Here is an 18194-nt window from a genome sequence, read left to right on the forward strand (position 1 = left end):
AAAGCCTATCCAAATGCTTGGTGAATGATAGTTAAGTGTTTAGATTGTGCTGTTTGTCCATTATCTTTTGAACAGAACAAATAGTTCTTCTTTTTGAGAAACAAATGAAGACTCTCATGTTGATATTTTTCTTAAAAGGGAATTTCAACAGGAACATAAGTTTCGAAGGGTTCCTATCAGTTATGCTCTCTTGCTAGGTCAAGTAATTTTCCAGTGAATGCACCAGGCCACAACTGTGTCCCATCTGCTCTCAGGTTTTCTAAAGGCTATACGATTTTTTTATTATCTTTTGCATGGATTTGCTCATATCCCCAAGACAGTATTTAGTTTTAGACAAACCAAATATTACAAGTCACAGAACACTTGGGAAATGGAAAACAACTGACTAAAAATGGAGCGCTGTTAACACCCGTTTTTGCCATTTTGCGCTGTAACACCCATATGTGCTAAGCCTGCATACCTTTCCTTCCTGTAATCTTATGACATCCTTCATTACTAGGCACTCTCCCAATCAATCTAAACTCTTAATGAAACACCACTACTGCGGGATACCCAGCAGTAATAAATGCCTAAAGAACATCATTTTGATCCCTAGATGGACGTCATCATTTTCGATTAGGAAGCAGAAATGAAGAGATGAAAATTGATGACTTGTCTCAGTTGCTAATCTTTACATGCAGATATCAGCTGAAGAACCCATTTACATCCCTCACTAGGAAGAGCCTCAGTTTGCTCAATATCCCCAGCCATCCTAGATAGGCTGTAGGAGCTAACAAAGCAAAAATCTCATTGTCACACCTAAAACTGAAACACTCAAAAGCTTCAGCAGGAGACCATCTTTTTGTCTGATGTTTGACGAGTGCCTAGCACAATGGGGCTGGGTCTTTCCGGCACTGCCACAAAACAATAAAACAACTACTACTACACATGGCACCATTTAATTTGTGGGAAAACAATGAATAGTTTATAGACACATTAGACATAGTTAGCTCATTTAGGCCCCCATTAATTCTTTTGGTGTCATAATAATTCAAATAGTTTGTACTTTTAAATCTTGGAAAAGACTATTTAGAGCTCCATTTAGGCAACATAATGATCATATTGATGGCGCCTTGCAATAAGAAGGCATTAAACACATACTGAAACCTTGGCCCCATGGAAGTCAATGACAAAACTCACATTGACTTTAGTGAAACCAGGTTTTCACCCATAATATTTCTTCTGGGTCAAACAAAAACATTACGAGCAATATAATTAAATATTGGCCTTTGGTTCTCTCTCCTGGGTCGTATTTCAACCTGGTGCTTCCTGGAGAAAAATAAACCTTTAAAAACTTCAAAAGCCTGTAAAGATATTTAGTTCAAATCCATCCACAGACAATGTACTGAAATAGTGGCTGGCTTTTTATATTTCCTCTGCACCTTTTGTCATGTAAAGTACTTTAAAGCCTTTCACTTCCTTTGACAGTTGTGACGCCAAATTAAAATTTAAGATTTCAGTTCAGTTCTCCTCATTATCCAGTCTGACAAGAAAAAAATATGTATACAACAAAATAAAAGGAACAATGAAGGTAAATAACAGATACTATGGGCAAGATTTAGCAAAATTAATGGAGCTGTGTTGAATTACGGCAGCTGATGATCTGATGTGAAGATCAACAGAAATAATCATGCAAGCCCATTGTGATGACTGGCATGACTCTCCCAAAAAGTGCATACTGGTGTCCTGATTAGAAAAACAGGGATTTCTTGCATGACACATGAGCAGCAGCATTACAGAATTTTTCTATCCCCGAGAGCTAAAGATTTCCCATATTTTCATTCACTCTTTGTTCCCTTCTCTTTCTGAAGTCCTGCTGAGAAGATTAAAACTCCTTAACTGCCAAATATGAATATAATCTCTGGTTTTGTAGGGGGTATCTTTATTAACATCATCATCATCACCACAAGACACAGCCAAGTGAAAACCCAAGCATCCCTGCTGCAGCTTCTGATTGCAATAAACCTTAATAAGGAACTGACAACTGCCAGCAAGCCTTTACAAAATGTAGTTGGAAGTGTGCTTACGTGAATGTTGCTGCAAGCTACCTGTCATTTTCAAATACAAGTTTAGCTTTACATGCCTTATGGCTCTATGTACTCTAGTGTGCCCTCCAACCTCTGGTAAAACCCCCAAAATTGCAAACTTTAATCAGGTTATTTCTCATCAAGAGGAAAAAGAAATCATAATTACAAGAAAAAATAACATTGTGGTTGATAAGTTCTAAGTGAATGCCACAACATTTCCTGCATAACTTTCTCCCGGTCATCACAGGCTTAGATAAGCATGAAAGGGAAATTGACAAGTGGATGATTTATAAGGTCTTTCTTTTCTGCAAGATTACATTTTTGAGAGACGCACTGGAGTAGGCCAAGTCCTCAGAAGCATGAATAATCAGTAACTCTGTTTTTTGCCCCCTAGAACTGATGCTGAAATCCTGTAGTTGTGAAAAGGACAAGTATAACTCCAGGTTTAAATACATCTACCAACAGCAAAGAGGAAATGGAAGGTTGTATAGCAGAAGTATTTTTTCTGTTTCAGTGTTAGCCAATATCCTGTATTAGCCTTGATAAGCAGGTTAGAGTAAGTTTTACTTACTTGAGCTTTTAAAGTCCTTTTTCCAATGACTTGTTAGCTCATTTTATAGTCATAGTAAGGTAAGCTCAAAAGCTTTTTTCTTTATTACAATTCTTTTATTACTGATTAACATGATGACTGTAAAACTGTTCTTTTTGATTTATAGCAGGTTTTCACTGCTATCAAGACAATTCCTGAATATACTGGGGTCTGGTGAGAATGAAACTGCATTTTAAGGACTATATGCACTGGGGGTGATATAGACCAGTGGTTCTCAAAGCCGGTCTGCCGCTTGTTCAGGGAAAGCCCCTGGTGGGCCGGGCCGGTTTCTTTACCTGTCGTTGATTGAGGCTCCCACTGGCTGCAGTTTGCCGCTCCAGGCCAATGGGGGCTGTGGGAAGCATGCAGGCCGAGGGATGTGCTGGCCGCCCTTCCCACAACCCCCATTGCTCTGGAGCGGCGAACCGCAGCCAGTGGGAGCCTTAATCAAACGAACCTGCAGATGCAGCAGGTAAATAAACTGTCCCGGCCCGCTAGGGGCTTTCCATGAACAAGTGGCGGACCGGCTTTGAGAATCACTGATATAGACTATGTTTTGAGATACTTGTTATGGACTGCCTGCACTATTGTTTGTTAATAAATTATGTTAATGAGCCTGATAATCAGTTTCCATGGAATTACTAGGGACTCAAAAGGGCAGTTGAGGTGAGGAGCTACCTGTAGGGATGCCCGAGGCCACAAGGAAGCACCAGGAAAAAGCCATTTGTTTACAATACATGTGTATGCTCATGCTTATACATCTATTAATATTTATGAATAGCTGGAATTGATGAAGGAATTTTGTCTAATATGGTTTGAATCATGCAAAAGTGTAACATGCAAAACTGTAATAAATTTGGATAACACTGAAATGGCCAAATAATGCATGAGTAGCAGAGCCTTGAGTGAGCTACATTATCTTATCAAAAGTATTCTTAATATTTTCACCATGCCATCATTTGTATAAAACATACCACAGAGCATAACACTTTTTTAGACAGATAACTGAATGGATATCTATCTCTCTGACTGAACTTTGATAATCTTTTTGCAAAGAATGAATGTTGGAGGTCCGGAAAATTTCATGAATATCAAAAACAGTGGGCCAGATTCTCACTTGGTGTAAATCAGCATAGCTCCACTGAAGTCAATGAAGCTGTGCTAATGTACACTACCTGAGCATCTGTCCAGTGTATTTAAGAGGATATGCTTTTTTATGCAGCACACATCCATTCTTATTTCTGTAGCATGTCATTGAAAAAGTGTAGATATCAACCTGCATCAATACTCCATACCCATATACTCCTAAACTTTGAGGGAAATTAACAGGGATCAAAATAGCATACCTGGACATTTGGACTGAAGGAAACCCCCAGGTCAGAACAACCCCGAATGCAACCAAAAACTAAATTTTGCAAGGATTTTTAAAACAGTTGGGGCATTTTATAACCCTTAATAAAATTTACAGTTAAGCAACCTAAAGGCACAATCTGGAACCCATTGAAACCAAAGGCAAAATTACCAATCATCAGGCCTTTAGAGATTACACCAAAAGCAATTACAGCCGATGAATCAAGTAAGAGATTGACTGCCTGAATGTGGCAGGTATATTATGGGTATTGTAGAGTGCTAGAGGCAAGATATTTATTAAAAAGGACCATTGCTGTGATCCAGTTTGTCAAACATAGAAATGAATGCCTCAATGCTAAATGAATATATTATTTGATGTTAGGCTCCTCAATCCAGAGTTGGGTACCTACATAAAAGTGGTTTGCTTTTCAAAAGAGCTGAACACCTGCAGCTCAGCCCTTCAAAGAGATTTATGGAAGCTGAGCAAATCAGGCCCCCTTTATGTGGGTACCTAAATATTAATTTACAACTGTAGCTTTGGGCACCCAACTTTGAAAATTGTGGCCTATGCATAGAAACATCTACATATATAAAAAAGTAATAAAAACCACACTAAGACTGTTTTGCTACTTACAAAAGCTTATTGAAGGCATAGCAACATATTTTCCTTTATACAGCATGGAAAGAAAGAAAATGTGAAGAGAGCTAGAGACAAGAATTAGTGTGTTCAGAGACATATATAAAGGAGCTCATAGTGTACCATTCAACACTGAATTGCCACAGTCCAGATTCTTTGTCTATTGTTCATTCTAGTGCCAGACTTTCCACTTCATTTGACAGACGTCTGTGAAAGACTCCTCTTCTGGGAGTGTGTTTGGCATTTTGTTGTTTTTAACTCTAACTGGCATGAGTAGCTGGACTAGTTCATTGTGCCTGGAGAAAGTAGATTTGGCTGCACTCAGGTATGAGGACCTTCAGCCAAAAGTTCTTGATCAGTGCCAAGTTTGATAATTAGCTATTCAGAACCAACCAAGCAATTGTGTGAAGGTTTTCAAAACTTGTCAGGAGCATTAAAGCTTTAAATGGTTTTATACCGTACAAGCTAAGCCATAGGAAAATGGAGTACAGTGACATGTGCTGCTAGAGATATATTATTCTGCTACTGTACACTTACTATGTGAAAGGAATACCTGTGGTATTAAAAACCTTACAAATCTATGCTCAGTACCTGTTGTTACAGTAACTCATGCTCATGCTGCCTCTAAATTTCACAGTGCCCAGCCCTTTCAGTAAAACAAATATCAGGAAGCCAAGGGTTAAGCAATAGGACATTTCAAAGCTACAGAACCCAGGCATCCAATGAGGTAAGAAGATGATTCGGTGCATCTTGTACATCACTAATTTGTATGTTTCTATATTGTAACCAAAACATGAAAACATGATTCAAAAAGTCCACGAACAACATACATCATTCCAGCTAATGATAATGGAAGTTATATCATGAACCATCAATACGGATTTACATCATCAGTAAGAATGCTTCAGTTAGAATATGGAAGTAGACTTGTGGTATTGCTTCAGGTCATAAAATAACCATGAAAACTGGCATTAACTGACACCATGAGTGGCACTCTCATAAGACAGGCCAGGGACTGAAAAGGTTCGGAGTCCTCCAGTTTAGAGCTGAGGAACATCAGTGAGGCAGCGCTAGACTCACCACATCGCCACCTTCAAATCCCTCCTCAAAATTCGGTTTTGCTGTGATGCCTACATAAAATTTCACAACCGTTAGCCTGCTCATATGCAGAGACCACTGCTTATCATGCTAATATTATCTCATTGTTTACTTGTAATCTTCCACCTGTCTGTATCCATCTGCTGTCTCTTGTCTTGTACTTAGATTGTAAGCGCCCTGAGTCAGGGACCATCTTTTTTATTCTGTGATTGTACAGCAGTAGCACAATGGGATCCTGGTCCATGATTAGGGCTTCTAGGTACTATGGTAATACAAATAATAAATAACTCATCTTAAAACAACCTGCCCTCTGTAAGGGGCAGCATGGAGCTGTGCATTCCCACCACATTGCTTGTTCCCCTGGGGTGGTTATATATCACTGGCCCATAGCCGTTCATTACCCAGTTCCCTGTACCAGTTCAGCTCTACCCACTTCCAGAGTGAGGGAAGGACGATGACATAATCAGTCTGATTATCCCTTAACACCTGCAGTGGACATATAGGAAGGCCATAGGATAGTGTGTAGGGAAAGGACCTTCCTCCCTGTTAAAACCCCAAGACCTGGTCTACTCTACAAAGTTTTTCTGGCGTATTTGTGTCACCTTCAGATCACACCTCCTAGTCAACACAGCTATGCCAGGAAACCTCCAGTGTAGATGCAGCTATGCCAACAGAAGAGTACTTCTGTCAGCTTGGCTAATGTCATTTGGGGAGGTGGTATTACTATGCCAACAGAACTCCTTCTGTCAGTTTATGCTGGACCTCTACTGGGCTGGAGTGGTGTGTGGGGGGCACTATGCCAGCATAGGCTCTATAGCGGAGACATGGCATTAAGTGGGCATGCAAATCAGGCCACAATCTGGGCCTTTGAAGACAAACTGTACAGTACTACAACCCAGCTCTCTTCAAAAAAGCGACATTCACTTTTAAAGGGAGCACGTAACCTCTACTGTTCTTCTTCTCTCTCTTTCTCTCTCTCTCTTCAATCTGAAAATTCTTAAAATTTAAAACTCTGAGTAATTAGCTTTAGAACAAATGCAAGTCTTGAATTAAAGAGACTCAAAAGGAATCCGCCCAAAAGGAATAACAATTATATGTGTTAAATGAAAAAGAAAATGATCTTAAAAGTAAGTCTAACACACCCTAGAATACTGCTATGAACCTGTCAGCACAAAGGAGTCTGCTCTGCTCTAGATGTAAAGAAGATTTTAAGAACTTAGTGCATATAATCCAAGCTGTGCATTTTGGCTGGTCACTGGAAATAAAAAGTATTCTTGAAAAGAAGATTCAGGCTCCTTTATGAGCACTGCTAAATTGGGCAGTTTTCTGAAAGCATACCAAAGAGTATCACTTCCAGAACTTTTCTTCATGAACTAGTATTATGCAAAAGAGGTGCATGAAATGGCATGTTATAAGCTCCCTATATGTAGCTATTCAATAAATATTTTGGTTTGAAAATCTGAATTTTACTTTGGTCATATGTATGACTTGGAGAAAATGACCTTCCAAATTTCTACAACATACTATTTGTAGCAAAGTAGAATTTTATTCTAGTTTTGTCTCAGGAAACCCATTAATTTGTCAGTGGCAATAGATGGGAGCTTCCCTTCATCTATCAAAATAATCATTGTACTTCTCTAAGGACCTGATTCTTTTATATATATATAATCTCAGAATGGTCTAAAACATTGTACTTCCTCATTTTACAGGCTACGTATATTCTTTTGTTCAATCAGTTCCTAAATATGGTAGAATATTGACCATTCCAGTGGACTGAGACTTGAACTTAGAAACAGGGCACTTACTGAGAGCTGAGGACACTCGACAGCCTGGTAGAGTGCTGAGTAACATGCAGGACCCAAACATGGTTTATTTATTGTTGTCTATTAATTATGGAGTACCATGATTGAATACTAGTGAAAAGGAAAAGGAGAGCACATTTACAACTGAAGAGTAAGACAAAAATCAGGAAGAGAAAAGGCAGGCTACTCTTCTCTGCATGTTTTGGTGTGTCTTGGGAAAGGAAATGTAAAACTTTGAGTTGCTTTTGGAAATATGAAATAGGATTAATTATTTCCAGCTCTGAGCATGTCTTATTTATCACATTAGGCATTTCATTAAATGATAGTTTTCAGAAACCCATTTCATGTTCCTAGAACACAAGAATTACAGGTCAGTCTTTCACACAAACACTACATTTACATTCGTGTATATTGTCTTTTGTGGATGGTGCTGAATATTTTTGTTTCCAACCAAATGAAACCATTGCATAGACCATCTCTAAATTAAATTACACAAAAATAGCTTAGACAATTCATCATTTTGTTAATGTTACGTCTCTTTGGAGCTCACATTCACTGGAGCTCATTTCCACTGTTTCACAAGCAAATCTTGGACTTACCATGTACATGACTCACCACAGGCTAATTCAGGTCATTCCAAAATAAAACAATAATAATAGTAATCCCTGCTCTGTCCATATCTGCTCCATGTAATACTGAAAACAATTCACAAACACAAATAGTTTGTAGGTAGGGAAGGGAAATCTTGTTTCTTGTTAAAGCAAAACATTCATAATATAAATAGGAGGAATCAATTAAAATTAATACATCAAAGTCCAGATTTATTAAATCTTAATATCCAAACTTCCACATTTACTGAACTTCTAGTACGTCGCTGATGCAACAGAGCCAATGCTAAGCTGCTGCTGAGCTCCATTTTGCCTTACTCTCCTGATACACTAAATTCCTGGTTTCAGAGTAACAGCCGTGTTAGTCTGTATTCGCAAAAAGAAAAGGAGTACTTGTGGCACCTTAGAGACTAACCAATTTATTTGAGCATGAGCTTTCGTGAGCTACAGCTCACTTCATCAGATGCATACCGTGGAAACTGCAGCAGACTTTATATATACACAGAGAATATGAAACAATACCTCCTCCCATCCCACTGTCCTGCTGGTAATAGCTTATCTAAAGTGATCATCAGGTGGGCCATTTCCAGCACAAATCCAGGTTTTCTCGCCCTCCACCCCCCCACACAAATTCACTCTCCTGCTGGTGCTAGCCCATCCAAAGTGACAACTCTTTACATAATCAAGTCAGGCTATTTCCTGCATAAATCCAGGTTTTCTCACATCCCCCCCACCCCCATACACACACAAACTCACTCTCCTGCTGGCAATAGCTCATCTAAACTGACCACTCTCCAAGTTTAAATCCAAGTTAAATCAGAACATCTGGGGGGGGGGGTAGGAAAAAACAAGAGGAAACAGGCTACCTTGCATAATGACTTAGCCACTCCCAGTCTCTATTTAAGCCTAAATTAATAGTATCCAATTTGCAAATGAATTCCAATTCAGCAGTTTCTCGCTGGAGTCTGGATTTGAAGTTTTTTTGTTTTAAGATAGCGACCTTCATGTCTGTGATTGCGTGACCAGAGAGATTGAAGTGTTCTCCGACTGGTTTATGAATGTTAGAATTCTTGACATCTGATTTGTGTCCATTTATTCTTTTACGTAGAGACTGTCCAGTTTGACCAATGTACATGGCAGAGGGGCATTGCTGGCACATGATGGCATATATCACATTGGTGGATGTGCAGGTGAACGAGCCTCTGATAGTGTGGCTGATGTTATCAGGCCCTGTGATGGTGTCCCCTGAATAGATATGTGGGCACAATTGGCAACGGGCTTTGTTGCAAGGATAAGTTCCTGGGTTAGTGGTTCTGTTGTGTGGTATGTGGTTGTTGGTGAGTATTTGCTTCAGGTTGTGGGGCTGTCTGTAGGCAAGGACTGGCCTGTCTCCCAAGACTTTGAGAGTGTTGGGTCATCCTTTAGGATAGGTTGTAGATCCTTAATAATGCGTTGGAGGGGTTTTAGTTGGGGGCTGAAGGGGACCGCTAGTGGCGTTCTGTTATTTTCTTTATAGGCCTGTCCTGTAGTAGGTAACTTCTGGGAACTCTTCTGGCTCTATCAATCTGTTTCTTTACTTCTGCAGGTGGGTATTGTAGTTGTAAGAAAGCTTGACAGAGATCTTGTAGGTGTTTGTCTCTGTCTGAGGGGTTGGAGCTAATGCGGTTGTATCGCAGAGCTTGGCTGTAGACGATGGATGGTGTGGTGTGGTCAGGGTGAAAGCTGGAGGCATGCAGGTAGGAATAGCGGTCAGTAGGTTTCTGGTATAGGGTGGTGTTTATGTGGCCATTGTTTATTAGCCCCCCAGATGTTCTGATTTAACTTGGATTTAAACTTGGAGAGTGGTCAGTTTAGATGAGCTATTGCCAGCAGGAGAGTGAGTTTGTGGGTGTATGGGGGTGGGGGGGATGTGAGAAAACCTGGATTTATGCAGGAAATAGCCCGACTTGATTATGTAAAGAGTTGTCACTTTGGATGGGCTAGCACCAGCAGGAGAGTGAATTTGTGTGGGGGGGGTGGAGGGTGAGAAAACCTGGATTTGTGCTGGAAATGGCCCACCTGATGATCACTTTAGATAAGCTATTACCAGCAGGACAGTGGGGTGGGAGGAGGTATTGTTTCATATTCTCTGTGTATATATAAAGTCTGCTGCAGTTTCCATGGTATGCATCTGATGAAGTGAGCTGTAGCTCACGAAAGCTCATGCTCAAATAAATTGGTTAGTCTCTAAGGTGCCACAAGTACTCCTTTTCTTTTTACTAAATTCCTGATTATCCTAAATGGTTTGCAAAATTCGGATTCAACTGCAACTCTTATAAAGGCAATATTCCTTCTGATCTAAGTTGAAGCAAAGGTTGAGAGCACAGCCAAGCTGTTTTCTATTTTATCATTTCTGGGTACTTCATTGGGGTAGATTTTGATTAGCCCAAACATGACCTCAGAGAGGAGTAAAGACCTCCTAATCACAGCACAACTGCATTAGGGCTGTTCACACTGTGGCTCCTAGTACCCTATGGAGTGCAGCCTTTACACTACCATTGCTTCGCATTGTGATCAAGTGGGGGCAAATCAGGGATAGGCAGAACCTTGGCTCCACTCCCCAACCTGCCACTAGATCTACCTAAACACAAAGAGGGGAAGTAAGCTACAACCTTTCCACGGCTGCAGTAATCTGCTTTCCTCAGAGAGCAAGAAGCAGAAGGGTGGAACTGTGACTCTAGGGCCATACTTTTTCCTGCTGTTCAGATGGGGGCATAGCTTCTACAGATCACTTTCACTCAGAGCTGAGCCTCGCTCTCAACTTCTTAGAGGAAAAGAAAAGGATATTTGTCTCACAAATGCAGTAATGAGGAGCCCTGTCTTCATAGAGATCATGGGTTCCTGTGACCCAACCACTGAATTTGTTATACAAATGAAGTTTGCATTTTATCCACAGTGGATGATTTCTGGCAACATGAGACTTAAAGAATTACCACTTCACTTGTTTAAAAGGTGGGAAATTGTAGCCAAATAAGCATGCAGATTGAAGTCTATGAAAGACACAATTATTTCCCATCTGCATGGTGTCTGCAAGATTATCTTACCCATATTTCTGGAATCCTAGGCGCCTATCATGCATATACAGTAATAAAGTTCCTGTTATAAGGGTCTTCTCCACAGCTTATGACCTTTAAAAAAAGAGACAGGGCAACCACAGATTTCATGAACCATTCTTGACATATTTCAGTGTGGTGGTTATCACGCAGGAATTCATCAATGAGGCAGTACCAAAGTAAATGAAAATCAGAATGCAGTAAACCAAAAGTCTCTGTTGTTTAAGATAGATAGGCAGAAAGACATGTCTATGACTTTTGTTGGTATGCATATTTTTAGAGAAAAGACAATCAGGTAGATAATGTAGTTCCTATATGTCTTCTTTTCCTTTCATTTATTAAGAGGTTTGATTCAAATACATAGATGCATAAACACAAATAATCTCTACAATGGATTTTTTTCCCCCAGAACCATTATTTGGATGAACTGGGATTTGTCTGAGTTATATTACAGTATATTATCCATATCATCCATACTGACATGTATTTTCTTTTTCTTGCATTTGATGGCATAATACAGATTAAAAGAAAAAAATAACCATGGAGTGAGAATTTTAGCAGTTACAAGTACAAATTACATTTCTGTAACATTCATCTGCCATGGGTGTATCCACACAGAAAAACCTAAAAAAGTACTAAAACAGAAGGGGGGAGGGGCAGGAGGAGAGACATGAAATTATTTAAGCTGCAACTGAATTAAAACTCTGGATCCAAATACTATCCTCCTCCCAAATTTGGAGCCATCCAACATCTAGATCTGTTATATGTAGCAGGAACACTTCTCTCAAAATAATTAAAATGAATTCATAGTGTTTTCCTGAACATTTTTGAGATTTAAAAAAAAAAATCTTAAAACCTCCTTTTTAAGTTGTTGGCACTTATTATGGTATTTAATTCTTTTTGTTTTAACTCTATCTTTGTTTTGTTACTGAACATACATTTTCTATTATTTATTTGAAGAAATGCAGTTTCTCTCTTTTGTTTCTCCACACAATATTCTCTCAGAATTCTCTAGAGTGGGCCTAACATCTTCCATTCCAAATTGTTGTCCATCCAATATGTTGTCAATATCCTCTCAAGGGCTATAGTCTGATTACACAATGGCACAAGGAGAGGGAAAGGAAGAGGAACAATTTGGTTTTGAAACATTTCCCCCTCTTACTTGCTTTCTGAATGTATCAGGGTGCTATACACATATTCTGAATGGACCTTTTGCCCTTTTAATTCAAACATGGGCCCTTTGGAACCAAGAATAAAATCTGTAGCATCACAACGTTTATATTTACTGAGGTAGAGAAACAAGTTAAAATACAAAGTTCTATTTTTGCAAACCCCTTAAATTCCTCATAGATATTGTTTTAGATTGTCATACCCATGAATTGCTCCTCTAAATTAAAGAAAAAATGAACCTTTTGCCTGTATACCAAGATAGCAAGGTAAAAACACCTTCTCTCATCTCTCTTCCATCTAAATACAGACAACAGGAAGTTGTTATAGAGGCAAATATGGCAGATTCTTCCATTTCCTCACATTAAGAGACATTTTTTAAAAATATTCACAATCATTTTAATCCTTGAGTAATTTGACTTGTAAGAAACAAAGCAAAACACTACGAAGAAAGCTTTTTAATCATTCCTAATTCCTTCCAAGGGGAAATCCATTGCCAAGGATTAGGTGCATGGTTTGCATCCGCTCTGTTTAACATACACATGTGCAGTTAAAAAGCGAGCTACATCTCCACAACTGTGCACTTGTTTTCTTGCTATTCTTTATGCTTGAATTAGGTTTTGTGCTTTTATGTCCCTCAACTGTATTGCGAATGTTCACTGAAACCTTTTTGAAAAATCATGGCTTTAAGTTTTAATGCTGCTTCTGATGTTAAGAAACTGTTCTTTCATATTTTAAATCACAGAACAACAGATTGGGTGAGAGGGCATGGGGTAAAGTTTCAATTATTCTGAGTAGAGGGGGATTTTTTGTTGTTCGTTTATTTGCTAAATACCCTAACCACATCAATAGTACAACAGATGAACCGAGTAAAAGAACTTCCTGCATTCCACACTGAGGACATATTTACACAAAGCTGAGGTGCTAGCAATATATACATAGTAAAGATTCCAGTAAGACCACACCTAGAGATATCACTCTGACTTACCTTATATGGTCACAAATGCTGAAGATATGTATACTCTAGCAAAAATTACGTATCCATAGACTACATTCTTCATTGTTTGTATTCAAATAGATTTTCTAGGCCTGATCAAGGAGACTACTGGCATGAGTAAAGGTTTGCCTTAACTTTACATTGAAAAATGGAATATAGTCCTTGCATAAGGAGCATAACATAGTAACAGAAGGCAGAAAAAGGAAAATTTCGGAGTTTAGTAATATCATAGCTCAAAGGAGTCCATTTAATTGAATCTAACATTTAAAAATGATGCCACCATATTGGGCAGGCTGCTCTTGCCTATGCTGGTGGGCAGCAAAAGTAACTTCACTCAACACATTAACTCAGGTGCATGGAGAAATCATTCTGTGATATTCACGTAGAAAAAATATATCACTCCTTGACATTATAGACCTTTTTTTGCTGCAACAAACTCCACCAAAGTGAACATATTCTGTATTAGTATAAAATAATAAAAATCTCCACTTCTGCCAAAACAAAACAAAAAAAACCCAACAGCTAAACACCCCTTATATCCTTAACACAGTGTTAGAACTCTGATGAGTGATACTTTTTGCTGAATTCTCCTCTTCTTTATATGTGAAACGGAGGAGATTTTGTATGAAAACACATACAACTCAGAACTGGTGAAGTCACTGAGCCAAGAGCAGTAAAATGGGGTTATGGTGACATTCTAGATTTATAAGACTATAGTCCTCCTTTTCCCCTCCGCACACACACACCACCACCACTACCTGACCCCACCCAAAAAAATTCCAGTCATTTTTGTTGAAGGTGACAGCAGCTGTTTATAGTAAGGGAAGAATCAGCATAGTTCAGTTACCAAAATATTCACAAAATATCACAAGGGGTTCAAAATTAAATCAATGCAAGTAATAAAATTAAAATGGGAGGTATGCACCCACAAGTATATTCTCTTTTAAAACAGAAAATTGGTCCAAATATTCTTAAAAGAAGTTGCAATAGCTCAATGAATGCACTCAACAATAATACATTTCAATCAAATTAGCTAGTTAAATGGAAACTCCACCTAATTATTCCAATGCATATTTAGTGCTTTTCTGTTTAAGAAATGAGTCACTTACCTAAAACCCCCAGCCTGTAGTTGAGGGTTACAACAATGACATTTCCATAGCTTGCTAGAATGCTCCCATCAATCATGTTGCCAGTACCCTCCATGTAAGATCCCCCATGGATGTAGACCATAACGGGTTTCTTGTTGTTCTGATCATGAATGTCTGGAAAAAAATGCAAGTAAGGAAGACACAATAAAGTAATAAAAATATTGAAACAAAATAGGTAGCTGCTTTTTCACAAAAGTGCTAGTCAAATAATTTCTTTTCCCCATATTTTCAATTTTATCTACAGCTCTTCAGTCAGCTAGCTTTCCTCTGTGCTTTTACTTACGCCACTTCAGAGTGATCTACATCAAACGCCCAGTGGGTTTAGAAGCTGAGAAATTGTTTTTGGTACTTGTTTGTCACTTCCAAGTATATTGGAATATTCTCAGAACACTGGGAAAGCACTATAGTGTGTAAGAAATTTAACTGTAAAATAAATGAGAAGCCTCAGTAGAAAATTAAATTGCACAGTAACTGGGGTCACTATTAGAATATTCTCAACATAAAATTCTAACTAATCCAGATAAACCAATACATTAAACCATAAAATGATACCATTGATCCAGTCTTCCCATTCCCTCAGCAACTGAGAGACATCTTTGTGGAAAGTATAAAGCTGAATTTCTTACTGCAATAACAGACAACATCTTAATATTAAATTAGCCAAATAAAAACTAAACATGTCAAATCATCTCCTGTTCAAACCTGTCTAGGAATTAACAAATAGGAGTAGCCCAATACTAAACATCAAGATTTTGTTCCCAAACAAAATTAAGCCTTTAGTGTCATGTAGTGCTTAATTAAAGTGACAAGGTGGATGATCTCGTTGGTAAAGAACTAGATTAAAACTCAGGAGCTCTCTGTGTTAGTCTATATCTAAACAAAAGCACATAACAGAATGATGAATATTGTACTCTGCTCAGTGAAGTACTGGAAAGCGTATTTGATGACTATTGCACAGGCTCAGATTAGCCCTTGAAATATAACAGATATTAAAATGGTTTCTATAACAATGGAACATCAAGAACTGCTCTAAAAAGCACCAAACCTTGTAAAATAATGTGTTTTATTTAATCTTCTCTTATTATCAAGTGTTACCTAAAGGCTTGATCTTACACCATTAAAGTGAAAGGGAGTTTTACTATTTGACATCAATGGGAGCGTGACTGGACCAAAATGAAGGCACTCAGTCCATCAGACTCTACTAGTCACCTATTTATATCTCAAGTGACAATATATTTTTAAAACAATGAATGAACTATTTATTCCCTCTGTTGTGGACTTTAGGATACTACTTAGCCTTAGAATAGGCATTCTGATTAATAAAACAATTATTGATCGAAATATAGTATATGTCTACCTTTCATAAGTAAGTAGAAATTGTTTTTGTTTCTTCTAACTGGTTATACAATCTGGTGTCACAAGTCATGGTACTGCCAGTTAGAAACTCATTTCTTGTATCAGTTATAAAAGAGAGGATGATATCTGGGCACTAGTAAGGCTTCTTTTAGAGTGCTCTGCACAGTTCTGGTCCCCTTACTGGAAAAAAGTATATTACAGCAATGAAGAAGGTACAATGGAGGGCAACTGATGTGATACAAGGGCCAGAGATTTGAGTTACTGTACTTTAAAAGGTTAGAGTAAATACAACAGGACTGAACTCTCACGAAAAGAGGAGATTAAGAGTGACTTCACTGTGGTGTACACAATTCTAAACACAACTATTTGAGCTGGTGTCAGATATAAGAACCCAGGAACAAGATAGGAAATAACACTTAGAAAAGGCCAGGTATAAGGAATTTGGGCTAAATTTCTGTACTCTATTACATCTACCAACTATTCTCAAACTACCAAGGGCTGTAATGTGAGCCCTAGCTCAGAGATAATTAATGTAACTAATTCAGACATTTTAAAAAATCTGATGAGCATTTAAATGAAAATGGATAGTCAGTATAACTTAAGAAGCAAGGATGAGTACAGAGAGAAATATTAGGACTTCTTTCCATGTTTAAAAGATCCTAAAAAGCTTTACTGCCAAAGAAGGAAACAAAACTATCTCATTGTAACACTTGTTATGATATTTCCTGTGAACTTTAGCATTTCCTTTCAATGAATCCAATCCAACTTTCCCGGAGGTCGTTGAAAAGATCATCACTGATTTCAATGGGAGTTGGGTCACGCTCAGATAAAATATGGCCTAGAAAACTGGCTAATTATAGGAGAAAATAGTGAAGCATCATCAATAGACTTCGTTTATTTTTGTGCCCTAGAAATAAACATATGCCAAGAAGAAAATTAAATAAAAACACCACAGATGAGTTTCAAAGCAATTTCATCCACCATATAGTTTGTGCATCTGGGGAGGGAAAGAAAAGTGGTAGAAATAGCAAGTGCTGTTTCATGAGTTTCATAAAGCAAGGTGAACTTACACATGCATGTTTTTAAATTCCATTTTCTTTTCCTATGCAAGAGTGAGGGGTGGAGGGAAGCATTTGGTTCCAAATAATATTTATGCATGTTACTCACTTCACACATACTTAGGGATAACCTTTATTCTTATCTCACAAGGGAGCTACAGTCATCTATATGCTAATTTGGGTTTTAAAAATAAAAAATAAAAATGGTTTCCAAACAAGAAGAAAATAAAGAAGCACACTGAAGTGCACTTTTGTCAACTAAGGGGTAAAAATCATGTTGAAATAATAATAATAAAAAGAAGAAGTTTATGTTCATGCATCAGGGTCGAGCTTGGGAAAAAAAATACCTTGATCTTCACCACGATCATTATTGGTTATATCATCTGCGCTTTTCTTTGTGTTGGCTCCTGGGGTCATAGTGAGGAGAATAAAGGGAAAAAAGAGAATTCAAAAACAGCAGGTTCTCAAAAATTAAAAAACAAAATATAACTACTAGCCCCCAAAAATAAAAAAAAAAATTGAAAAATGTAACACAAAAAGTGAAAATCTGTTACATTTGAAAAAAAAAAGATGCAAACTGCACATAAACATAAGATGTCAAGAAGAACAAATCCAAAATATTATTTGAAAAAATATATGTATATCTCTAGTAAATCCTGTGACAATGAAGCTATTTTGGTTAAAAGGCATTGCTGCAAAAACAAAATTAATGTGCAATTAAAAAGTAATATAAATAAAAAATATTAAATCCACCAAATTATCAGTTTTTCATAAGAAATACAGGTATTTTTATTTATATCTGTAATCTTGCAGAAATTACCACCTTTTAGTCACTATCTGAATTAACTTAATACTTGAGTCATTCTGATTATGATTTATTAAATACTTTAATGAAAATAAAATTATGTATGAGTTTTATGTAACACTTGGTCTGGATCGAGACAATCCAGAATGCCCTTTATTCTTTAAATCCAATTTCCTAGGTAAGCAAAAAGATATTAAAAACACCAAATTTGAAAAACTGAAGAAATAAATTGTGAAAGACTTGCTCCAAGCTATGGAATCAGCCCACAATTAGCCCTGACTCACATGAAAGCGCATTGAATGGCCTTTACATAATCAGAAATTAACTGAAAATAGTTACTTACCATGACAATAAAACCATCATTATTTATCATAGACTTACTTAATAATAATAAACACTCACGTGTATTCATCATATTATA

General features: G+C 37.7%; 1 protein-coding gene across 11 annotated transcripts in view; it reads right to left on the reverse strand.

Moving 5' to 3' along the window:
- NLGN4X (neuroligin 4 X-linked) overlaps nucleotides 1-18194 on the reverse strand; it is a 249393-nt gene that overhangs the window by 87080 nt on the left and 144119 nt on the right. For 8 of the 11 annotated variants that reach the window (XM_048860092.2, XM_048860100.2, XM_048860137.2 and 5 more), the window contains 2 exons: nucleotides 17316-17375; nucleotides 14516-14668 (listed from right to left, as the gene is read on the reverse strand). The exons of 1 other annotated variant lie outside the window; for it this stretch is intronic. In XM_048860092.2, the coding sequence (XP_048716049.1) occupies nucleotides 14516-14668; nucleotides 17316-17375 (213 nt within the window). The remainder of the gene's footprint in view (nucleotides 1-14515; nucleotides 14669-17315; nucleotides 17376-18194) is intronic. 2 more of the 11 variants (XM_048860155.2, XM_048860173.2) reach the window with 1 other exon arrangement.

Source organism: Caretta caretta, chromosome 1 (assembly GCF_965140235.1).
Source record: "Caretta caretta isolate rCarCar2 chromosome 1, rCarCar1.hap1, whole genome shotgun sequence".
In the NCBI taxonomy this organism is placed as follows: domain Eukaryota; kingdom Metazoa; phylum Chordata; order Testudines; family Cheloniidae; genus Caretta; species Caretta caretta.